The sequence below is a fragment of the Haplochromis burtoni genome, unplaced genomic scaffold (genome assembly GCF_018398535.1).
Source record: "Haplochromis burtoni strain Fernald_Lab_line unplaced genomic scaffold, NCSU_Asbu1 Contig_80, whole genome shotgun sequence".
NCBI classification, from domain to species: Eukaryota; Metazoa; Chordata; class Actinopteri; order Cichliformes; family Cichlidae; genus Haplochromis; species Haplochromis burtoni.
The window spans coordinates 1,053,784-1,078,080 of record NW_024582441.1 but is presented as its reverse complement, the minus strand read 5'-3'; the positions used below and the strand labels follow the sequence as shown (position 1 = coordinate 1,078,080).

The following is a 24,297-nucleotide window of genomic DNA, read 5'->3' as shown; positions in this document are numbered from 1 at the left end:
TTGGCGATACCAGCACCCATACTTTTAACTTATAAAGGCAGTTGTAGAGGAGAGTAGTGTGTCATGACATATAAGATAAATCACTGTTATGAGGTAGATTCTGAACAAACTGTAGCAACCACTGAATCAGAATAAATAATGACTTAATAAAACAAAACACACCTTTCAGCTTTTCATGTATTTTGAGTTTGACCTGGAATTTAAAAGTGATCTGGGTCAACTTCAGTTGTTTAAATGTGCTATAGGCCAGCGGTCCCCAACCTTTTTTGCGCCACGGACCGGTTTATGCCCGACAATATTTTCACGGACCGGCCTTTAAGGTGTCACGGATAAATACAACAAAATAAAACTAGTACCAGTATCGAAAAAAATAAGATTTATTCATAACACACGTGAAAAGACCCAGGAAAACCGAGTTAACAATAAAAACGATAACAAAATAACGCTGAAACCCGATAAAAACCCTGAAAACCATACATTTCGCACCTGAGCCTCAACTCTCGCGGCCCGGTACCGGTCCGAGGCCCGGGGGTTGGGGACCGCTGCTATAGGCTGTAAATAAAATAGACACAAAAACATTCAGACATTTTATAGCGCATGTTTCAAGTATATGAACTAGTTCAATCCACTGTTGGCACTGATACTATAGGTATTTGGATTGATCTGCCCACCTCTACTGGGAACTCTTTTGGATGGAACACCCTTGGGAGAAAGCAGAAGAAGGCACACAGGTAAAAGACACAATCTGGCCCTTTAAAATGTTTCATTGGTTAACTATGAACTTGTTTTCCTGCCTCTCACCTGTTGGCGTAACAAAACTTGCTATACTATATATACTAAACTTCATCAGTACCAGTTGGGAGGCTACCAACAAGGAAACACCTACAAAAGCATCAATCAGTAAAACATGTAAAACCTCTGTGAGTTTTCTTTTGTATAAATAGGGTCAGAGTTAGCCATGTGTACTGAAGAGGACTTTCATTAAAACCAACCAATCAGAGGAAAGCTGGCTTAAACGGAGAAAACAGCCTTTTTGAGAGGAATGATTAAATGAGGTCTGTACATCAAAGTAAATAAGGACCATTTGGAACATGCAAAACTTCTTTAGTATGGTCAAAGAATAAAAAATGGCGCTGGAAATGAGCATATCAGGTTATCCTTGATGTCTCTTTGTTCCTCGCTTTGACTTTGTGCTGCTCAGCTGCTAGTGCACGAGCATACCCGTTTACTTAGTGCATCAACCAACCCTCTGCATGTCTGGGATCCGAAGCGCCGCCTCTTCTTGCAACTGATCCCTCTGAGAAAAGCATTAGTAAAGATGAATGAACCTCCCCCTGCATGAGGTCCTGCAGAAAAGGCCCCGCTCCCTCCCTGGAAACGATTGCATATACTGAGCGTGAGTCACCACCAGAGTTGCATATTTGGAGCAGCTTGCAGCATAACCGAGCACCAAACTCCAGCAACAATCTGCAACAGGCAGCACTCATTCCACGCGCATTCCCGTCAAATCCGGGTCCATTGTCCAAAACGTTGCGCAACTGAAAGTGATATCACAGGAACCGGCAGCTTCTCTGTGAGATCCACACGGGACTGGAGGAAAAGCAAGAACGAGGAAAAACGGGGATTTCTGGAGTTTCGGAAAGAACAAAGAAGAAGAAAAAAAATGGCAAAACCTAATTACAGCGGCACTTATCATATGGTGGAACAGGAGAATATGGATTCCTACCTCGGAGCTTTGGGTACAAATCTTTATACAGTATTTTAAATACTTTTGTAATCTTCAAGTGCGTTGCTTTTTGTAACAGATGTGCAGTTAAAACCCTCCAATGTAACAATAATCTTTCATGTCTTTTATTTTTTTAAGTATTCATATGTTCACTGACTCGTTGCCATTAGGTTACTTTAAAAGGTAACCTTAAGTGTCTGATTTAATGGTGAGGACCATCTTTATTTGCTGAAGCACATTAGTGTAATGAAATCACCACCTTGTCCTCTGTGTGACCCCGGACCCATTCACTCCCTCACACTGTGCGTCCTCTCTGCCTGCAGTGTGTGTGAGAGACAAAAAAAAATCTGCTTTACTGAAGTAACAGACTGTGGCTCATGCTACAACATCTCTCTCTCTCTTTCTTCTCTTAGATGTTAATTTTGCTCTGAGGAAGATCGTCTGTCTGTTGAAGCCCACTAAAGAGGTCACCCATGACCCGGCCACAGGAACCATGAAAATCCGCACACTCACCACCTTCAAGAACTTCAACATGGATTTCACTATTGGAAAAGAATTTACTGAGGACCTTGGGCCAGTGGATGGCCGTGTGTGTCAGGTACGTGTTTTGGTTTTTCCAAATGTGCACATCGGCATGTTTGTACATGCACGCAGTTTTAACATTACATTGATTTTATTAAGTCATTACTTGTTATACAAGTTTGATTTGCATGCTTAGTGTTCAAACAAAGTCAACACACCTGCTGAGTTTTTTTTTTCCATAGCTGCTACTTGCTGCTTAGAGGAGGGCTTAAGAATTGCAGTAACGTACATTAACTCCACAATGATTTTGAAAAGGTCCAAGATAGGAGGAGACCTTGTGCTTGAAAGTTTGAACTTTTTTCTAAATAAATATGTTTGTCACATAAGCATCTAAAGCAGATCTGCTGTGGAAAAATCAGTAATGTATTTTCACTTGCCAAGGTGAAACTGGGTGAGGTTTCATTGCTTTGCATGATGTTCAGGTGTGAGTGGGAAGGGAATCGAAGGTCAGATGTTCAAAACACGAACGTGCATCACAGCCCGAATAGATGCGGCTCCTCAGAAAAGGATTTGCTGATGCTCATCAGGCTGTGAAGGCTAAAACCACCCCTAAAGAGTTTGGTCTACACCAAAACACAGTCAGACAAATGATGGAAATCATAGGTTGTTGTTGCCCTCCCCAGGTGTAGTCAACCAACAAATATCACTCCAGGAGCAACATCTAAAAACTTAAAGGCCTCTCTAACAGTGACAATCTTCAGCTTACTGAGTCTAACATCAGCAGAACTTTAAACAGCAATGGGGTGTGGAGTAGGGCTACCAGAAGAAAGCTGCTGATCTCCATTTGCAGCTTGCAAAAGATCTAATTGAAAAACCAGGACACTGAACTATAATTCAGGTAAAGATGATATTGAAGCAGAGCTTTTTGGTATAAAATGAGAAACCAGTTTAAATGAAGGAAATGTTGATGGTGGCCTGTTTTGCTGTTCTTAGTTGTCTTTTTCTCATTAATGAAGCAATGAATTCTGAATGATACCAGCAAACTCTCAGGGAGGTGACAGGATGCCTGTCCGTGGACTAAATCCCACGAGAATGTGGGTTATACAACAAGATAATGGCCTCAAACTCACAAGTTCCCCCATCAAAGTGAGGCAAAGAAGAATGAAGATGTAAAATGTATTTTTTGTAGTCATTGCTGTCTACATGATACAAAAAAATGCAAAGGTTCATAAATTTTTTCCACTCAGAGATCATTTTTCTCAGCAAACAAACCAGAGTCAGACTTAAATAATCGAATACATATAAATCTTAAACTTAAATCCACTTGTATAAAAATCAGATGTTTTTTGTCACATGTTTGAACAAATGAAGTATATTTTAAAGGGTTCATGACCTTTCACGGATCACTGTATTAGTCTCCCCTCTTTGCGCTGCACAAAGCTTCTTGTCTCTGTGTGGCTAAGCGTTGTGTGAGCTACTGTACATGCTAATGTCTCACACTAACGGCATCTCTGTGGTTACACAGACTACAGTAGATTGGGACGGCGACAAGCTGGTTTGTGTACAGCGAGGCGAGAAAGAGGGACGAGGCTGGACGCACTGGCTGGAGGGCGACAAGCTGCATTTGGTAAGGATGTACGAGGGGAAGAAGAGGCCAGTGCAGAGAGAAAGCAAGGAAGAGGGAAGAAGGAAAATGAAAGCTTAAAGGGAAGTGATGGAGAAATTGATATGCTAAATGAGGGAGGGTATTCAAATAAGGCAGGTTTTAGAAGTTATTCATTTCTGTTACCGTCTTTGTGTGAAGAGGTTTTTATTAAGAGGTCAGTGGAGTTTGTACATGCCTAAGGCCAAACTACGACCTGACAAAAGAGTACACACAAAGGAGGCAGAGGAGCCCTGAATGCACGTCTTTATGGAGTGAAGCTCAGAGGCACTTTTGAGCTCAAACAGTTCAAGCTCATAGCTTATCTTTCATTACTGGTTACGTTTTCAAACGATCTACATTGTTCCGCTAAAAAGCTCTCACGAGGTTTTTTTTAATACCTTTGTTGCAATCGGGAGAAAACAATGTGTTGTTGATGCTAAACTCAAGAGAGAATTGGGAAAGAAATGCCAGCTAGGATCAAGACTTATAATGGTGGGTTTTAGAGGTTACACAAAGCAGGGGAAGGGAACAGTGAGGGACTAATATAGAGGCGGAGGAGGAAAGTAGAGAGCGGGCTGAAAAGACCTGATGAATAGATGGTGAGAGAGTAGAAGACGGATTACGAGGTCAAAGGATGAGAAGGAGAGAGGTGGGGTGGAAATGGTGTCCTGGACACAATCCCAGTTTTGTGCTCGTCTTTAATGTGCCAAATGTTCTCGTTGTTTCTCACCATTCATTTACACCCTCTCACTTTGTGTTTTTTTTTTTTTTTCTCGTCTTTTCCACTTCCTCTCTGCAGGAGATGAGAGTTCAAGGAATCAAAGCCAAGCAAGTCTTCAAGAAGGCAAACTGAAGTCACAGGAAATGTTTTACAGCGAATAATCCTATTAAAACAAAGTAGCCGGTACAAGAGTCACGTTTATAGCATTTTTATTATAATCAGCAGTACTGAATATTGAAAACAGAATATGAACTGAATATGTCTGATGGGTTTAACAAAGAGAAGAGAGCAGTTTAGCAGAATGACTGCGTCCTTCCCCATATTGCACAATGTTATAAAGAAGTCATAATTCATGCATCTGTCGTGTTTCCATTCCGTGTTTTAAATTATACAAAATGTGTGTGTGTGTGTGTGTGCGTGTGTGTCTGTGCGTGTTGCTGCTTCATATCTAAAGTCATTTTCACTCATGAACTGCAGCCCTGAACTTTTACAGAAAGTACCAAAGTAAAAAAAATGCAAAAACGACAACAAAACAACAAAACTGTCTGACAGAGTCAGCTCAGACATTAGCCTTTAACCTCCTGTTCCCTGGTTCAAAGTCTATGTGAAGCCGACTATTTACTGATGTGTGCTGCATGGCAGAAAGGAAAACTTGAATCAGTGTGTTCATGCGCATTATAATGATTTACATATGCAATACATTCAAATCTGAATTACTGACTTAAGTGGGAACAATATAAGTTAAACAACTCAATATATACAGATTCCATTAAACGGTCAGGATAGCAGTAGATTTCCCACTATCAACAAATCCAAGGAAAAGCTACAAAGATTCATGTATTTTCTGATTTCACTATCTTATCAGCAATAAAACGATTTGTTCCTATAAAGAAAGCAAATCTTTTAAAAGCAAAGAAAAAGCCTTTGGTCATCGGGATACCTAAAAATGTCTTTGAAATGGGTGGAAATGATGCTATTTTTGAAGGATTTATTCCCGCTGCTCAAAAATACTCATAGCAGCAGCAGGATGTGGGATGATGAAGGATGATATCACACACTGCGTCACTTTGGCTCACTTAAAATGTAAACTATATTAGGCTCTGTTTGTTACTATCACCGCTTAATTTTTTTTGGTCATTTCGTGAGAATTGTTGTAGTAACAAAACTAAACAAAAACAAAACATGTCAGATTATTCCTGAGAACAGGACACCACTGTGCATCACCAGTGTTTTTTCAGCTGTGTGGTCAGGACAGCACAGAAATGTCACTTCATTTGAGAGGAAATTCTCATGAGTGTCCTGCAGGTGGCATCAGTCAACCTTCAAGGGACCTGAAAGAGAGCCCAGTCTCTCTCTTTTGGTATTAAAAGGGTTTAAAGGTCTTGAAAAGAACTGCATTGCCTCCGATCCAGTGAGGGTCTGAGGTTGGGTAAGTATGCCGTTACACTGGATTATGTCCCACAGTACTCGTCCTCCTGTGGCTCGGATTGCGACCTGAAGAAGTTGTTGCAGTAACTCGCGTTTCCATTCGTGTTACTGGATTCGACAAAGGAAACGGAAGCTTTCAGTGGAGTTATGGGGTGGCTGGTGTTCAAGGTGTCCTCTGTGCAGGAAATGACCAAAGGATCATCTGAGGAGAACGATAAAATCATTAAGTGTGACCTTTCCTCACTGGAAATGCAGTTTTGCACTTTATGAGCTGCAATGTTTGTAAGATTAATGTAAATGAGTTCCTGAGAAACTGCAGAAATGACCAACATATAGCATCCAGCTTTAGTGTTGTGTCACATAGATCAAGGGTGTCAAACATAAGGCCCCAGGTCCAGAATCAGCCTAGGAAAGACCCCAATCTGGCCCACTGGATGACTTTGGAAGCTTTTAGACCATTTCTACCCATAAAACCCTCCCTCATCGCCATTCACAATACACCAAGATCATTGATTTCTAGAGTTGTGTAATTTTATGCGCGTTCTCACGATCCAAGCTCAAAAACTCACGGTGACACCAGAGCAGCACTCCTTTACCATGTAGGAAAAATGAGTCATACTGTTGAAATTGTGGTTCTTTGTCCTATTTTAAGTTATCTCATTGATTAAATGTGTAGTTCAACTTTTCACACTGACAGAAATTGTAGTTTCACCCATCTGGCCCACATAAGATCAAAGTCGGCTGTATGTGGCCTGCGATATAAAAAGAGTTTCACATCCCCAGCATAGATGAAGCAGGCTTGTCCTACATGAATTAAGGCCGTGTTTTGACGATTTTAGGGGGAAATGCTGTTTTGATTATCAACCAAGGCTGCCACAGTCTCACCTAGGTGTTGAATTAAGCTGAGATCATTGGAGATTTATTATTTACATACATTGTTCTTGTATTTCTGCAACCACTAATTCCAATGTCAAACACTAAGTGTGTGTGGAGAGATAACTGAGTTGTTCTAGGCATTATGGGGCTGTGCTTAGAGTAGATACAGTGTTGAAAAACAATCATTATAGTGAAATGAATAACAATAATGTGCAACAAGCCAAGCATGTGAGCAAGGTTTTATAATGGCACTAAATACGGGTGAAAATATTTTACAGAAAATGATTTTCGAGCCTAAACAAGTGGACTGCTGCACCAACACAAAAGTCTTGGGACACTTTTGTTGCACGCAGTGACTTTGTTTCAAACTTAAATCCTGCTGTTTGAGAACAAGTCAGTAACATTATGTGTAAATGATGTAAAAGAGTCGATGTGATTCTTCACCTTCGTTAAAAATTGGTAACTTGCAGTCGGGCATGATGCAGGTTTCTTGGCAGTAAGAAGGCTGCTCTCGAGGCATTACATCTGGAATGGGAACCACTGCTACCGGAGTAACACAAATACTGGATCGAGCTGTCACACAGACATCACAAATCACAAGGAGAAAAAAAAGGCATTTTAGTTTTATGCTCACAAACATGCACAAAACATACAAATAATTCCACCATTTGGACTTTAGATGGCACTAAAGCCTCCCCAAGACCCCCAAAATCCAAGGGGTTGAGTTTGACCAAAGCACCTCCATGTAAAAAAAACACCAGCCACTGGTCATTAGAGTCGCGACATTGAGTCCCTTCACTGTCTTTTGACCATCTGTGTGAACTTTGTTCTGAGTCAGCTCCGAACAGCTCTGAGAACAGCTCTGAGATACAGACAAGCAAACCAAGGCTGTTAGAGTTCCCGGGACTAAACAGAACATTAGCCATAAGCAGGTTACTAGGGCGATCGTGGCTCAAGAGTTGGGAGTTCGCCTTGTAATCGGAAGGTTACAAGACGGCTCGGACAGTCTCGGTCGTTGTGTCCTTGGGCAAGACACTAGGGCGATCGTGGCTCAAGAGTTGGGAGTTCGCCTTGTAATCGGAAGGTTACAAGCCGGCTCGGACAGTCTCGGTCGTTGTGTCCTTGGGCAAGACACTTCACCTACCGCCTACTGGTGTTGGCCAGAAGGGCCGATGGCGCGATAACCCTAACCCTCGCTTCTGTCAGTCTGCCCCAGGGCAGCTGTGGCTACAACTGTAGCTGCCTCCGCCAGTGTGTGAATGGGTGGATGACTGGGTGTGTAAAGCGCTTTGGGGTCCCTAGTGGGGACTAGTAAAAGCGCTATACAAATATACAAAGGCCATTTACCATTACTGATTTTTTTTTTTAATCCACTTTTAGTCTTTGTCAACTTTGTTCAGTTTGTCAACACAACTAGCTCGAGAAGGCGTGTTAATTACGCTTGTTTACTGAGACCGGGGTTTCTACATGACTGTGAGATAATTGCGCATGTTGCAATAACTGCTGTAAACTAACCCCTGACTAATACTGACCATTTCACAACGAAAGAAAGGAAAACTAATACTAAAACTAAACAGTTTTAAACAACATACACGCCAATAAAAATAACCAGTCTGTAACGAGACTCAGGAAACGACTGACTAAATAAAAACCCACAGAATTAAAATAAATTCAAAACTATAATTACTCTGAAGTGTTTCTAAAACGAGACTCAAACAAGTGGCATTAAGAAAAAAAACTTTCTGAGCAAAGAGAAACTTCCAATTTATATCACATACTGAAAAAAACATAGCAATAAATTATTACTAGAAAACAAAACTTTGAGCTGCACAAACCAACATATACAGTATATTCATACCATCTACTGTACTGAGCTGGCAGTAAAAATCCTAAAGATAAGTATCTCCAAACCTCAGAAGATAAAACTGAAACTGTTTGCATGGCAGGATATTATGAGGCTATGAAAAAGGAAACTTGCATTTTGGTAATTTCTCTAGTAATAAGCCTTTGATATATCCACGTGCAGATATGTGGAAAATACAGGCATTATGTCATGAAATCAAAGGATCTTATTGGCTCAGAATCACTGTCTCAAAGTGAACCTTATCACTCTTAAACTTTTCCCACATGACTGTACAAAGAGTAACAACTGGTGCTTTTAAAAGTAACACGCACCCCTTCCTGTAATATTAGCAAAACGGCACACACGCTCTCTAAGACAATAATTATATTCTGTGAGTTCATCAGTGATTTCCAGTACTAGCACATTGTTTCTGTGGAAATAAAAGAAATGTCAGTGAAATAGAAGGGTAGCCAAAATAATAAGTTGTGTGACTGTGCCACATACGTAGGAATTGTTTCTCAGTATGAGCTGTCTGCCCGTGAAGAGTGCGTCACATTACACCAAATAACTGTGTCAGCCTGAATATGTACAGGATGTGGTTTCCTCATTGAGACAGTCATGTTCGCTAAAGCTCCTCGAGCATCAGACTCGGCTGCTGCTTTCTTAATCTGTCAGAGAGTTCAGCTACATCATATCCTTTTCAAGCGAAAAGAAAAGGAGAAATTCAACTTACTTTACATGAAAGATCACATTTTAATATTCAAAAAATCCAGTCTGCAAATGTAATATTAGGTTTCCCTGAGGTTTTGTTCTTAATACACTGCAAGGAAACAGTGGGAGGCCATGTTTGAGAGAGATAAGCAGTGACCTTCAACTGTAAGACTTCAAAGCCAGTACCCTCTCACTGTTGTGGCTTAAAGCATGAGTAGTTACTGCCAGTGGGTGGGCTTACACGCACATCATTTTGCCGCCTCTTCAGGAAGACAATTATGAGAACAAGTGTGAGAAAAAGTGGCAAACACGCCCATCCGAGTGACGTGTCGTACACACCTGCATTGTACGTTTTGCATTTCTTTCTCCAGAGGATGAAAATCAACGCGATGACGATTGCGGTCAACACGAGCCCTGACCACAAACCTGCTGGCAACATCCAGTAACAATCTGGAAAACAACAAGAAGAAAATGTTCTTAGGGCCATGCCGAGTACATCTACAGTGGGTTATTCACCTGATTGCACAATAAATTTTCACAAGTGTAATATAACTTCTGGGAAACTTAAAGTGGGAGGGAGTGATTACTGATTACGGCTCATGTTTCTTCATTAATAAGGTAGTGAGGGAAATGACTGTGACGAGGAGAAACTTGATTTTTTTCTGACTTTATCAAAGAAATAAAAAGACTGATTATTGTTAGTGAAAGATTATATGCATTTCTTTTTGAATTTGCAGGTGGTGACTCATGATCCGTGGAAGCTCACTTAAAGAAAACTCTTTCTGGTGAAGTGCCAACATGTCTAAGCAGCATTATTACTTAATAAATGGCCGCAATCCACTCCAGAACAGTCCAATCATTTGTAACATACAGCTTTACGTACTGTGTTCATAAAGCAATGATATCTACAACAAAATATCATAAGGTCTAAATGTGCTGTATAAATATGACTCGCATATTTGTTAATCACATTGCTGATTATATGTTGAATATTATATTATGATTATATGTTGAATACATGTTTAAAATAATATTTTGAAAGATATAAATTATATGTATTCAATTTAAATCAGTTTTATTTAAGGGAGGGAGCCAAGACAAAAGACATCAGTTCAATATATTTTCAAGCATTCACTTACTGACTGTACAGCAGGTTAAGCCGCTTCATCATTCAATTCAGTTCAATTTTATATGTATAGTGCCAAATAAGGTAATAGAACAATCAGATGACTTCCCCATCCATGAGCAAGCAATTAGTGACAGCGGGAAGGAAAAACTCCCTTTTAACAAAAGGAAACCTGGCTCAGGGCAGCCATCTGCCACAGCAGGCAGAAAAAGGACAAAAGACACGCTTGGAAGAGAGCCAGAGATGAATGAAAACTAATCATTAAACACAAAGTGGTGTATAAACACTGAGAGTAAAAAGAGGGGAGTGAAGAAGAAACACTTGGGAAGTCCTCCTCAGCCTGTAGGAGCTTTATGGTAATGCAGCAATGCATTATAGAGTTATACACTCTTATACTTTAAAATATATTGGATTAAATAATAATTGATGCTGTTTTTTCTACCTAAGAAGATGAAAAAGGTCAATCGGACTCTAATTTAAACCTTTTTAGGTTAAATTTAGAGTTCAACATTAGACTTATGTGTGAGTTTCACTACTGATTTGACTCAATTTAATGGAAATAAGTATTTAAGGGGCAAAATATGCATTTTATGAAACCTGAAAGTAGGCTTTAAAGCTTGCATAACATGACTATATTTAAAATGTGATAAACACTGGAAATCTTCACCGTCTTCAACATCCCCACCCCCCTCTCAGTATCACCCCAGCAAATATCAGAGTAGTTAAAAGAAGTCATCTCATGCGATATTTGGACTTGATTCATTGTCTGGAGTATATTTAGACATTTCAGTTTGTCTGTATTCTTTGTCTGTGTGCTTCTTCTGCCCCCTCTTTTTTTTTTTAGCTGCTCAAAATTCAATGCGCCTCACAAAAACACTTCCTGTTAAACAATGCATGTGGCTTCATGCTTTCCCAGAAGTGACTTTGATAGGTGAATTTGTTTTTAGTACTGAAGCAAAAGAAGGTCTTCCTTTGGTTTCATTAAAAAGAAATACCACTGAAAAATAAGGCTCAGCGAGGTTGTATGCAAAATCATTTTAACCACATAAGCTTCGCGATAATGTGGATGTTCACACGAGGTATTTTAAAAACTTTGATGGTTTTTAAAGTTTTCTGCTGACACCACCATCAAACTGATTTTTAATCCAAAAAACTTTAGCCAAAAGAAAAATGACTATTTCCATATGCGATTACTTATATTTGGTGGTGTGGCTCTGCTTTGGGACTTCTCTGCATTTCCATGCTCAGATGGGGAAAGCCTACGGTGAAAAGAGCAGCAGCAGGACCCCCTCACAGAACAAAACTAATGTCGATTACGACAAACATCACATGAATTGAGTCAGACTTAGCGTGAAAAGAGGGAGCTGGGGTTGCAAAATAGCTCACACTGCAGCTATAATCAGGCTAAAGCAGTCTAAATAGGACACCCTACTTAAGATTTGTCAGTTTGAAGCACAGAAGAGTGTCAGCTGACATGTGCTGATATTAAGATCAGCCGTTATCAGCTGATCTACTGGGACTGTGGGCTGAGCTCAGCTTAGTAGCCTTCCTGAAGTAATGCTAGGCTCAGTTTGTGGTTTAGATGTTTCTGAAAGAAAGTTAAGCACCTCTTAACCTTCTAAAATTAAAATCTAAGGTGGTGAGCTAGTTAAGCAATATACGTTCTTAACATCAGGGTGTTAACAGGTCAAAAATTAATACCTAAATACAGCCTTACAGGGTTACTGATGTGGCCATACACCACAGCACTCTGCTACCTAACAAGTACTACTGTCTTCTTGTCAGTGCCTTGAAAGTATCTGCCCTAAACCCATGTTTCTTCAGAGAACTACACCAACTCATGGTACAAAGACCAAACTGAGGCTTCAATATCTTGCTCAAGAAGAACATCTTGCTTCAACAAACTGACTGGAGAAGTTCGTGAGTGTACCACTCACCTTCCGACTTTTCTTTTTTAAGCTTGAGGATATAAATTTCAGATTAGTTAAATGGACCACACAAATACTCTTTGTCTCGCATTTAGTTGTTGGAATTTTACGCTGGCTGACTGTGAGGCTGCTTGAGTGGCACATTAATTTAGTGTTATTTGCCGCTCACAGCCTCTGACTAGATATGATGTTTGGTTTTTAAGGCAAGCTATAGATGTAGTGAGCGTGAACCAGAGCAATATTGAGGTCCAGTGGGCTAAACTATAGCTACTACTTTAATTTTACATGAAAAATGTATATATTAGTAATTTTGCATCAATACATCTTCAACTTCCTTTCTTAATTATAGGTCCTGTTACAGGAAGATAACGTCAACAGGAACTCAGTGAATCACTCGGCATAAGAGCATCCGCTGACAACTCCATCTCTCTCTTTTTTTTAACAAGATCTCAAACACTGATAAAGCCAGAAACTTACCAGATTTGAAGTTTCCACAAACTGCATCTCTTTCATTATCTCCTGGAATTTTCAGCACTCCTCCATAGTCCTCACATCTAAAAAAAATACCACCAACAACAGGTGAACACAATAAATATGAATAATAATAAAATAATAAAAGTCGCAATTTATAGTTGTTGTTTTTTAAAAAAAAAAACTGGACAAGCTTTTGCTACAAAATCTGTGTTAAAGGGATGTAAAGAAAAAGGCCTCCTACAAGCATGGGAAACTGTTTCAGCACAATTTTTACAGTCTGGATGAAATATTTACAGTAGGTAGGATGTGGGATGTTGTACGTTTCGAGTTTGTAGACTGAGGACACCAACCGAAACCAAGAGACTAATTTCTGCTCTGTGTCAATGGATGACTAATTCACTCACAGTCTACATAAAACACACAGTTCTTCAGATTTAATAATAACATTATAATAATAACAATGATGATAGTTGTAATGCAGTCTTGCCTGGTGTGAGGTTTACAGGGTGACACATAATCTGTTACGTTGCTGAAGGTCCCATTTCCACATCGAACACAGATTACGTTACTCCTGCCGTCGCCTATAATGAGGAGTGAAATTTATTCACCTGACTTTGTGGCACTTTAGCTAAGAATGTGAAACATCACTGGAGAAAATTATCATCCATTATGATTTTTATAGTTCAAGGTTACCTGGAGTCTTGACCCCTTCACCCACTTGGCAGCGGGTTACAGGCAAGCAGTGTTCACAGTCAGCATCGTTGCAGTAGAAACCTGACACACACTTGCACACTGTGTTTGCTTCAGCTTTGCATTCATTGAGTGTCTGCTGTTTGATACCTGAAAGAGCAAGAGAGAGACGTTTTTTTCTTTGCGTTTAAGTGTATGTGTGTGTGTGTGTGTGTGTGTGTGTATAGATGGGGGTCGTTGATCTCCAGTTCAAAGTGTCAAAGTGGCTTGAACATAAAGAACAGTAAAAACCCACCTCACAGTTTCTGCGCTATGAAACATTTTGAAAGTGTTGAACTTGAAAATGTAAGTTCCTTTATTGTCTTAAAATCGTCTCTTAACACAATTATCTTAACATAAATCTGAGCTAAGCTCTGTGGGATTTACAGTTAGTTCAAAATGGAAATTTAGTTTAATTCAATTTTCCCTTGAACTTTAATAGCGCCAAATGACAACAACAGTTGCCACAAAACACTTTTGGACGCTGCAAAAACACAAAAATACAAAGAAACCTCAACAGTCAAACAACCCCTTGTGAGAAATAAAGAAGATGTTAAAGAAGTGGATCTGTGAGCATGTGGTGCTGACTTGGACAAACAACAGCAAAGCAGGTATTATTACTCCATAAGTATAGATATCAAAAGCCATCAGCTTTCACAATCTGCAACATCATTATTGCGCAGTTTCCTGCTGTCCAACAGTATATTTCTTTCTTTCTTTTGCTGTGAAAGCAGCACTCCTAGCTTTTTTGTATTTTGCATAGTAGAGTTCAAATACGGTCTTTCTAGTTCTATATCATTGTATTTCTATTAGAAATAGACTGAATTGTGGTTCTGTGTTTCTTTGACTGAGCTTCTAAGACTAATGCTGCGTGTATGCCTGTGTAACTTACTGAGAAGGCATTGCTTGCAGCGATGGCATTTTTCCCCATGATTTTGAGAGTCTGTGTAGAACCCATATTGACATGTGGCACACTCGGTCGCTTTTGTGCCATCGCATGCTGTCTTCATGTACTCTCCTGACAAGGTGAAACAAACAGACTTGTATATTAGATGTTGGTTAATGAAAATACGGTTTTTGAAGAATGCTGTGCAGCCTGTAAAGAAAGTTTATTAACCGAGGAGAAACGTGAGGAACTGAAGCATTGTCGTATTCACTGACCTGCATTACAGCGTTGACAGCATCTCCCATCATACTCGAACTGATCTTCTTTGCACATTTTGTATCCTATTCGTCAACAGCCCTCCACCTGCGTGTAAACTCTCTAAACTGTAAAAGCCTGCGTCTTTTCAAGCTGTTTCTATACCTGAAAATTGGCTAAATCGGTATGGTAGCTCAGAAGATAAAATCCAGAACTGAACTCTGTCGATCGCCTTGGCTTTTCTGATGATCAAGCAGTTGCTGCTCAGGTTCATCTGCCTCCACTCTATTTCTGACGTACTGTCTCTGATTTGTTCCCCCTCCTCACTCGGTCTTACCTACTTCTCATGTCTTTTCTAGTCCTACACAGTGGAAAGCCCCAGTGACCCTCATCTGCTGTTTCTCCCCCTTCGCCTCTCTGTAGCTCTGTGTCGTTCCTCATTTCCTTCCTGTACTAGCCTTCTCATGTTAACTGTAAATGTGTTTCCGTACTGTAGCTACAGGACTAAATGCTGATTTTGGCACTCGAAGTGCACAAAGGAATATTTCCTTCATCCACTACACCCTTTCCTTTCATCCTGTCACCATTGTTTCAATACAATATTTGTCCCGCTGACAAAGGATCGGTGTTGAGTTGAAAAGTGCAAAGCTGCTGAAAAGCTTTTGGCTCGGTTTGTCTTCCTGTTGCTCCACAGTCACCCTCCTGTTGCCGTAGATGCATAAAGAAACTATCTAGAAATAGATTTATAAATGCTTACGGGTGCAAAACATAAGCAAGAGAGGAAGGGGGCAGCAGGAAGAGGGTGAAATAGAAATTAATATGAAAAGAGGAAGGAGACATGTTCAAATGCTTTATTTGAGAAGAGATTTGATCAGGACAAGATGTTAAGATCAAGGTGGGTTTGGATTTGGTTAATTATCACAATAGATGTGCAAAGAGTGATTACAGAGTGTCTGTCTCTGACATCCAACTACTTAATTTCTGTTTAACGCTACTTTAAAAAAAAAAAATTCTTTACCCTTATATTTATTTTTGCTTTGCACCATTTTCTTCAGTCTCCTGCTTCTCCCGCTCTTCCACTCCACGTACTGCATGCTGCTGGGATGGGTGGAGTCTCCAGGTTATCCCAATGGGTACTTACCTCATGCTAGTCGAAATTGGAGCAGGTGCGCCCCCAAAGGTCACAGCCTCTCCATAAGGTTCATCCACCTGGACCTGGAGGACAGTATCGACTGTGAAAATGATGCAGTGAAGGTAAGAGGATATCTTAAATGATGTTAATACCTGCCACATACTATTTTCTCATTATGCCTCTCATCTTTTTTCCCCCTCAGATCTTTTCAAATGGAAACTTAATTTCCGTTTTGTGTGGCACAAAGGAATTTGAGGAGCTTCAGTCCACTGTAAATCCTGCGCTTTTCTCGCCCCCGGGTGGCTGCCTCGCCCTTTCGTTCCACTCGGACTACTCAAACATAAAGAGGCACACCGGCTTTAGAGGCTTTTATACAACCCAAGGTGAGAATCAGAGTAGAAATCTGCAGAAGGAGCTCAGCTTGTGGAAATATACTTATACTTATACTTTTGTAATCATATTTCAAGGAAGTCATTTTTAGAGAATAAATCACAGTGTAAAAAGCTTTTTGTTTAATAAAGAAAACATAAGATTAAAAACATTTGTGTGCAAGATTTTGTCTTCTTGCACTGCAAAAAAAAAAGTGCTGACGACACTAACGTGACTGATGTCTCACCTAAACCTCGTCTAGTATCAGTAGACTCTTGTTCCTCTACTGAAGACTTTTGCCACACATGTTACCTAGAATACAAACCAGGAGAACTGATGCGAAACTGTGGTTTTCTCTGATTTTTTTTAATGCAAGAGATGCAAAATGTCAAGGATTTTTGTTGTCACTCTGTCGAGATGAACAAACATTTGCTGTTTGATCACTTGTTGAGTTATGACTTCTGTTAAAATGTTACGATAGATAGCATGATTGATATATTTATCAAGTCATTCCAAGGAATAGTTTTTTTTTTTAAATGCTTTTCTGCGTTTAACCGTTAGCTCATTCCCTCTGTTAGACTATGACGAATGCAAGGATAACGAAATCAACCAATGCACCCAGTTCTGTCACAACTTCATCGGAGGGTACCACTGCTCCTGTCGCCACGGCTACCACCTGGATGTGGACAACCACACTTGCACTGGTACAAATAATCAAATTTGCTTCCAAACATTCAACAGAATCAGGATTTAACACGTCTGAAGGAGACAAAAATACACAAAGAGAAGTGAAAATGGGAAAATAGAGGAAGCAGAAGTATTGTGGGGAGATTTTTGGGAAGGTACTGATTGTGTAAAACTTATGATTTTGTTAAAATGAAGGTAATGGCAATGATCTCTCATGTTCACAGTGAACTGCAATAAGGACCTGTCAGGAAAGAGCAACGGTATCATATCCAGTCCTTCCTGGCCCAACTCGTATGCAGAGAACGCAAACTGCCAGTACACGCTGCTCGTCGACTCCCAGTCTCAGGTGGAGCTCGAATTCTCGGACGTTTTTGATGTGGAACAAGGCCCCAATGGTCAATGCATAGATGCACTGAGAGTAAGTGATGACTCAGAATATGCAAATACCTCTCGAAGCTGTGTGTGTGTTCCCCCCAGAAACTTTAACTTTGCATATCAATAAACAAAGAGGAAGTTCAGAAAAAAAAAGTGTTGTAACCATGGATTTGACAACAGACAGTCATCCTATTTTTGACTTTTTATGGTTTCTCTGTGTTACACATTTGGGTTTTTTCTTTGTGTACCATTCCTGTGTACATTGATCTCATCTTGTTTAGTTTCAATTTGACATATAACCAAATTATTATTTTGTTGTTGTACTGTTGTTGTTTCTTGTTTCAGAGCCACAGAAAAAGAGTCTCTAATGACATTTGAGATAAATTTTCTCCCAAATAATAAAATAATAAATGGATAAGTGCTAGAAATATAAGTTAGGGTAGTTCTTTGTCAGTGTTAGACATCACGTCTTTTGTCATTTTCATCTACACAGGAACTTTAAGGCTGATATTTTTAAGGTCATATCAGGCCTCAGTTCTTACATTCAGAGCCCATGTCGTTCACCAAGTAACAGCAGTTTTTTAGCCCTTAACCAGGAAGTGAAACTATTCGAGATTCAGAATCTCTTTTGTGAGATACCTGAGACAAGCGCTAACCAAAAGGGGGAGGGAGGGTGAGTACAGCTGCTACCAAGAGAAACCAGAGCTCCAGAAGAAAACCCCCAAAGCGGTGGGAAGAATGTGCAAACTCCAGAGAGAGAAGGGCCCTGCTGGGGCTTGAAGCCCAGGCCCCTCTTTCTTTGAGGAAATGGTGCTAACAACGTCACCAACCTGCTGTAAGCACATTCAGAGGAAATGGTGCTAACAACGTCACCGCCCTGCTGTATGCACCGTAAGAATTTCCTCCAGGATTTCTCTGTAATTGACTTCAATCATTTTTATCTGAAAGCCTCCTGTATGCATTTTCTGGCAACATGTTACTTAAATGTTGTGACTTTTTTTTTAAGTCTGTCGCCTTCTAAAATTGACGATCTTGTTGGCTGCTGCTGTGTAGTCTCAGTTACAATAAGGACAGGAGGCTGTGGAGGTTTGTGGTCAAAGATCCCTCATAGAGCCTGGAGGTGTGTTTTAGGTCATTAGGTCTTTTTCAGAAATGAATAATCATCCCACTGAGCACAAACCACTGCAGGATACTGTGGTAGTCATGCTGGTTAACAGACTATCACACCTTAGACTTGTATCAGTAACCACATAAGCAGATGCAAACCATAAATCCAGTTTTTAAGTGCAACCTTATGTCTGGAAAGCATTGATGTGGGTTATAATATGTGATTTCTAAGGCTGGTCTTCCTCTGTAGCTGGGAGGACAACACACTGTTGTGGGCCTAATGATTTCTTTTTCTTTTTTTTTTTACAAGGGTTTTCTTTTTTTAAACGTCCATGTCAGAATGCTATAAACGGATAGTCTCGCACATCCATCGAGCAGTTGTGTTCAAATTCTTGACAGAAAGTCTGTAAACTTGAACTTGGTGACAGTGGCTGTGTTGTTTTGTTTGCAGATTGAGACTCCCTCTGGGACTCTGGGACCGTTCTGTGGCAACACGCCTCCCGAATCGCCATTTCTCACTCACGCAAACAAGCTCACGATCCGTTTCACCACTGACGACTTTGGCACCAACAAAGGATTCCACCTCAGCTTCAGGACCAGAGGTACTGCAGCCTCCTCATCTCAGACACAGCTGGTAAAGAGCATCTGTTTGGATGTTTGTTGGAAAGGACTGTGACTCTTCTTCTCACATCTTAATTGCAGATAAGGTCTGTCCAGCAGTGGTGACCTCACACTCCACCGTGACTCCCAAGAAAGCAGAATATAATCGTGGTGAAGAAGTGAAGGTCACTTGTGAAGAGGGCTATGTTGTAAATGATGTGAGTGCAGAAAGAAATCTGAAGTGTATCCTTGACATTTGATGTAAATATTTAATTTATTAAATAAATTGAATTCTAAATTAAATTACATTCTCATTTTATTAAGGATAAAGGCATCCATGATGTGAAATCAGAGTTCAATGCAATGTGCCATAGCACAGGCGTATGGACTCCCAGCTACACCTGTGGATGTGAGTCTGACTACAATTAATTTCAGATTTTTCTGTTTGTGTCTACTTGTTTTTTTCACACTCAGTATCATTTTTTCTCATATATAGTGGTCAATTGTGGACTTCCTGATATACCGGAAGATGGTATTCTTCAGTTGGTGGGTTCAGATGACCCACAAACTCAATATAAAGACCAGATCCAGTTTAGCTGCAGCTCAAAGTACTACACACTGGAAGGAGATGGTGATTACAGGACGTTTTTGCTCATACCTTTTCTAGTATCACTGATCTGTTATTCCTTTTGCAAATTTCTCCTTGACTCTTTTCAGACACATTCATTTGCGGTGCCAGTGGCGAATGGATATCAACTAACGGAAATGCAGAGTTTCCAAAATGTCTTCCAGGTACGGATGTATTCCTTCTGTTTTTCAATGTCACTATTCGTTTGGAGCTCTGGGTTTAATGATGACTTCTATTTGTTTCAGTGTGTGGGCAGCCTGAAACACTGATAGCAGGTACAGGAAGAATTTTGGGAGGTCAGGATGCAAAACTGGGAGAAATACCATGGCAGCTATTCATAAAAGAGCCCAGCAGAGGAGGAGCATCCCTGATAAATGATCAGTGGGCTGTGACAGCGGCTCATGTTGTGGATGGGCATGAGAACAGCCCTTTGAGTGTCTTTGGTGGACTGATAGATAAAACGACAACAAATGCCCCAAGCGCACCTTCCTTGATCACTAACAGGATCATAATTCATCCTGGCTACAGCAAGGGGATCACTGGAAGTGCACGCACTGATTTTAACAATGATATTGCTCTTATAAGATTCACCTCCAGAATCACATTAGGCCCAAACCTGCTTCCCATTTGTCTGCCAGAAGAAAACAGTGATGTGCTGGAAAATGAACAAGGTACAGTGTCAGGCTGGGGGGTGACAGAGAACAGACAGTTATCAGATGTTTTAAAATATGCTCATGTTTCAGCCTACTCACGCAGAGAGTGTGAGAAAACACCTGTCACTTCACGTGGGAACTCCATGATTTTCAGTAATAACATGTTCTGTGCTGGAGACAGCGGGAAGGACAGTTGTAAAGGAGACAGTGGAGGTCCTTTTGTTTTGCCCATGTTGTCTTCTAGCAGTGGGCCTTACTATCTGACTGGGGTTGTGTCATGGGGAGCTCGCTGTCTGATTCCCCAACGAGACTCAACTGCAATAGTGAACAAGGGTTATTATACCAAGGTAGGAAATTATGTGAAGTGGATTAAGCAGACAATAGAGAGAGTAGAGGCAGAAGAATCAGAGAGAAAGTAAAATAAATGATGAAGAAAACACTCTGTTATATACGATAATAAAATCATTTTCAGGGCTGATTCACATTTTAAAAAATTACTTTGCTTATAAAATAAAGACCGCAACCTTATAATCAAATGTACCAAAATAAATAACACAATCAGAACAGCTTGTTATTTCTACATTGTTTCCTATTAAAGAGAAATGTTTGCAAATCATCTGCAGACAATCTGTGTGTGTGTGCGTGTTTTCAATTATTTAATCCCTATTAGTTAAGAGACACACAAAGCTGCATTTTTAAAAACTCTTGTATAATCAGTATATTTTCCCTATAAGTGACAGCAGGCTATGATCTTCTTTTCCTTTCCGGTGCTTCTTTTAGGGGTTGCCACAGCAGATCATCTGCCTCCATATCACCCTGTCTCTATAGTCTATAGCATCTTCTTCTGTCACACAAACCCTCTGCATGTCCTTCCTTCACTACATCCACCTTCCTCTTTTTCTTCCTGCCCGGCAGCTCCATCTTCAGTATCCTTTGTCCAATACATATCCACTACGCCTCCTCTGCACATGTCCAAACCATCTCGACATCGTCACTCTTTATTTTCAAATCGCTTAACCTGAGCCGTCCTTCCGATGTACTCATTTCTAATGTAGTTAGAACCATAAATTAGAGGATCATCACAGTGCTTTACAGACAAACAAGCTTTCTCACATTAAAAAACTAACACCAGCAGCTCCAGATGTTGCTCTCAGTATTGAATTAATTAACCAATTCGCCTAATTTTTTTTAAACAATTTATTTTTTCAAAATAATTCTTCAGTTATTTGTTATTTTTGTGGCAGAGGTCTGGCTATGATATCTACTGTTATAACATACAGACACACTCTATAAGAAGTGGTGCATTGTTCCGATATTGCATGACAGTGTCTGCATAATAGTGCATGACAACTGAAAACAAGGCCCTCAAACCAACAGCCTGACAGAGCCACACAGGAGAAGTGCACTTATTTTTAGACAGCCACAAACCATCGGCCTAATCCCTGACACTGCAGTGTTTAACATCAGTATGAGAAGCATGTTCTAGCGTCACAGCAGTGCAATCTTCATAAAAGTTGTTCTGATTAATACTGCAGCCAATATGCTCTTTAAAAAAAACTAAACTATAATTAAAAACAACCCTCAGCTCATTACGAAAACAAATCATGGCTCCAGTCTCACTTCCTCATTAGGGGTAGTGATGCTCTACTGCCGCTTAGTGGTGACACATATTACTTACTGTAAATCTATCCATCCAAAACAAAACTGAACTTATTAACTGCCCGTTATATGTTTTTTTCCCCCATACATTCACCTGTATTTCTTTTCCGAATACAAAAATGAACAATGCATGAATGTGCATACTTTAACACATGATCAAACTGCGAGGCCATCTCGCCAATCGGATGATTGCAAGACCCAAAGAAACTGAGTTAAATGGTGAGAGAGAGAGATGCTTGTGTTTAAAAAACAAACAGAATTCAGTTGCTTTGCTTTGGCCTTCAACAGCAACAGATGTTGGCAGCTGTAGACGGTGCACATGGGGTAAGTTTAAATTTTTGGTTATCTCTCACACAGGTTTCTGAGCTGTCCTAGATTCAGCCGAGTGGTTTTACTTCCTAAACTGAACTACACTGTGACAGAAAACTTAAGATGATATAAAGGAGAATCAAACATCCAGCTAAACGCCCACAAGTCAAACTAGCCAGCTGCATGTGAGACCACAGACTGTGAGAGTCAGAGCTCATGGAGGCAATAAATATACTTTAAAAAACACAGACCTAAAAATAAATAAATACATGATAGATTTGGCCTTATTTCTGCTCATTTTTCTCATAGTGAAGTCTATGAAAGCTTATGTAAATCACAGGAACCAGCTAATATTTAGAAATGACACAAATGAAATTATTGTATGGGGTTGGTTGGCATGCACTGAAAACAATATAGTTACAAAGAATGACGCGATAAATGTAAATAGTGTGAGCATTTAATTCAAGTCAAGTCAAATTTATTTGTATACCACATTAAAAAAAACCCAGCTGCTGACCAAAGTGCTGAACGGCTGAAAACCCCCCACAGTGCAACATCTGCTTTCATCTAAACCTAACCTCCTCTACCACACCAGCTCTCTGCATGTTCTCCTTCAGCTCATCCATGAAGTTTCTCTCTGGTCTTCCTCTTTTCCTCCTGTCTGACATCCTCTGTCCAATACGTCCACCATCCCTTCTCCGCAGATGTCAAAACCAACTCAGCCTGAGCTGGTCCTCAAATTTTTAACCCTGTTCTTCTCGGTCACTCCCAGTGAAAGTCTTCAAACCTTCAGCTCTGCCTCCTGTCTTTTTGCTACAATCTCCAAACTGTACATCATAACAGCTCTCACTACTAAAAGCCACCTCGACAGTACAAGACTCCGCTATACAGTTACACCTAAAGTATAAAGGTCCCTCTTTCAAGGAATGAGTTCCCATTTTGGACCGAGAAAACAGATGATTTAAAACTGTAAATGACCATCACTGAACAGAGGGGGTGGCTCACACGCTCTCAGTCTTTAGATGCCTTCCCAGACACTTCAACCCCGACTCACATCTTACACCAGGTGACCTCAATAGATCATGTGATAAGGTAGTTCAAGGTGTCACGATGGTGTCATCTACACCTCTGACCCATTCCCCTTATTTTAAGGTCATTTGCAAACAGGATTCCATTTAAAAGCACAGGTACACACTGCAGACGTTGCACGCCATATACCTTTATATATTAGAGATATTTGTATTATTGGAGCTACTGAGCAATATTTTGTAATGTTATGTATTATTTAATATAGTACTTTAACTCATTTCTTACTATTTTTACTGTCTTGGACCAACTGGGACCACAGAATTTTCTCTGGGTTTAATAAAATATTCTGATTAGGAGTTTGCCTTGGTTCATGAGATGATGCACATGATTGAAAGTAGGTCAAGGGTTTAAATATTTGGGAGCTCTACACGCTTTGGTCTTAGAACTGGACAAGCCTCTTGGATGACAGGAGACATTTTTTTCAATTAAAAAAGACAAGAAAGGAACGCCCAGTTGCTCTCTTTTCAAGCACGTAAGTCTCATTATTATCTTGGAAATCTTCCATTTTCCTCACTATGTCATCTGCAAGCATCATACAATCACAGGCCCGGAGACTCTGCTTGACCTCACCTGTCAACCTGTCCAGTGGATCAGAGCTGACCCCTGATATCATCCCACCCCAGTCTGTCACCCATATCACACCCCTCACCACTGCCTTGTTGTCCTCATACATGTCCTGCACCACCCTCACTTTCACCCTCACTCTGCCACACTTCTGCAAGACTTGGTCTTAAACACCAAAAAGACCAAGGAGATCATTGTAGATTTCCGGAAGAAGGGTCATAACAACCATCTGCCTCTCTTCATTGGCAGTGAGGC

At 40.2% G+C, this 24,297-nt stretch overlaps 3 protein-coding genes across 3 annotated transcripts in view; 2 read left to right on the top strand and 1 right to left on the bottom strand.

Moving 5' to 3' along the window:
* The first annotated feature begins 1,168 nt into the window (after positions 1–1,168).
* On the top strand, positions 1,169–4,971 carry rbp5 (retinol binding protein 1a, cellular). Its single transcript, XM_005925232.3, has 4 exons — positions 1,169–1,739; positions 2,140–2,324; positions 3,774–3,875; positions 4,693–4,971. Exons 1-4 carry the CDS (start codon positions 1,664–1,666, stop codon positions 4,744–4,746), a joined length of 417 nt encoding a protein of 138 aa, XP_005925294.1. The 5' UTR covers positions 1,169–1,663; the 3' UTR covers positions 4,747–4,971.
* Positions 4,972–5,067: 96 nt separating this feature from the next.
* Positions 5,068–15,494, bottom strand: LOC102309398 (tumor necrosis factor receptor superfamily member 5). The gene is made up of 8 exons (XM_005925231.3): positions 14,891–15,494; positions 14,622–14,747; positions 13,694–13,840; positions 13,488–13,581; positions 13,004–13,080; positions 9,812–9,922; positions 7,363–7,491; positions 5,068–6,244 (listed from the first exon to the last, which is right to left on the bottom strand). Exons 1-8 carry the CDS (start codon positions 14,946–14,948, stop codon positions 6,066–6,068), a joined length of 921 nt encoding a protein of 306 aa, XP_005925293.1. The 5' UTR covers positions 14,949–15,494; the 3' UTR covers positions 5,068–6,065.
* Positions 15,495–15,636: 142 nt separating this feature from the next.
* The window catches only part of c1s.2 (complement component 1, s subcomponent .2), a 16,131-nt gene continuing 7,470 nt past the window's right edge, over positions 15,637–24,297 (top strand). Inside the window, exons 1-11 of the mRNA XM_042222112.1 lie at positions 15,637–15,765; positions 15,926–16,124; positions 16,205–16,385; positions 16,950–17,075; positions 17,283–17,476; positions 18,992–19,142; positions 19,243–19,358; positions 19,465–19,549; positions 19,637–19,771; positions 19,858–19,932; positions 20,014–20,837. Of these exons, the coding sequence (XP_042078046.1) occupies positions 15,752–15,765; positions 15,926–16,124; positions 16,205–16,385; positions 16,950–17,075; positions 17,283–17,476; positions 18,992–19,142; positions 19,243–19,358; positions 19,465–19,549; positions 19,637–19,771; positions 19,858–19,932; positions 20,014–20,837 (2,100 nt within the window). The 5' untranslated portion in view covers positions 15,637–15,751. The remainder of the gene's footprint in view (positions 15,766–15,925; positions 16,125–16,204; positions 16,386–16,949; positions 17,076–17,282; positions 17,477–18,991; positions 19,143–19,242; positions 19,359–19,464; positions 19,550–19,636; positions 19,772–19,857; positions 19,933–20,013; positions 20,838–24,297) is intronic.

What these genes read in the sequence shown, in the direction of transcription:
- rbp5 (XM_005925232.3), top strand. Translation starts at nt 1,664, where the DNA reads ATGGCAAAACCTAATTACAGCGGCACTTATCATATGGTGGAACAGGAG. An exon ending in TTCCTACCTCGGAGCTTTGG is followed by an intron (nt 1,740 to 2,139) that starts GTACAAATCTTT and finishes TTCTTCTCTTAG; the next exon opens with ATGTTAATTTTGCTCTGAGG. An exon ending in AGGGCGACAAGCTGCATTTG is followed by an intron (nt 3,876 to 4,692) that starts GTAAGGATGTAC and finishes TCCTCTCTGCAG; the next exon opens with GAGATGAGAGTTCAAGGAAT.
- LOC102309398 (XM_005925231.3), bottom strand. Translation starts at nt 14,948, where the DNA reads ATGTGCAAAGAAGATCAGTTCGAGTATGATGGGAGATGCTGTCAACGC. An exon ending in CCCTGTAAACCTCACACCAG is followed by an intron (nt 13,081 to 13,487) that starts GCAAGACTGCAT and finishes TATTTTTTTTAG; the next exon opens with ATGTGAGGACTATGGAGGAG. An exon ending in ATGCAAAACGTACAATGCAG is followed by an intron (nt 7,492 to 9,811) that starts GTGTGTACGACA and finishes TCTGTGTGACAG; the next exon opens with CTCGATCCAGTATTTGTGTT.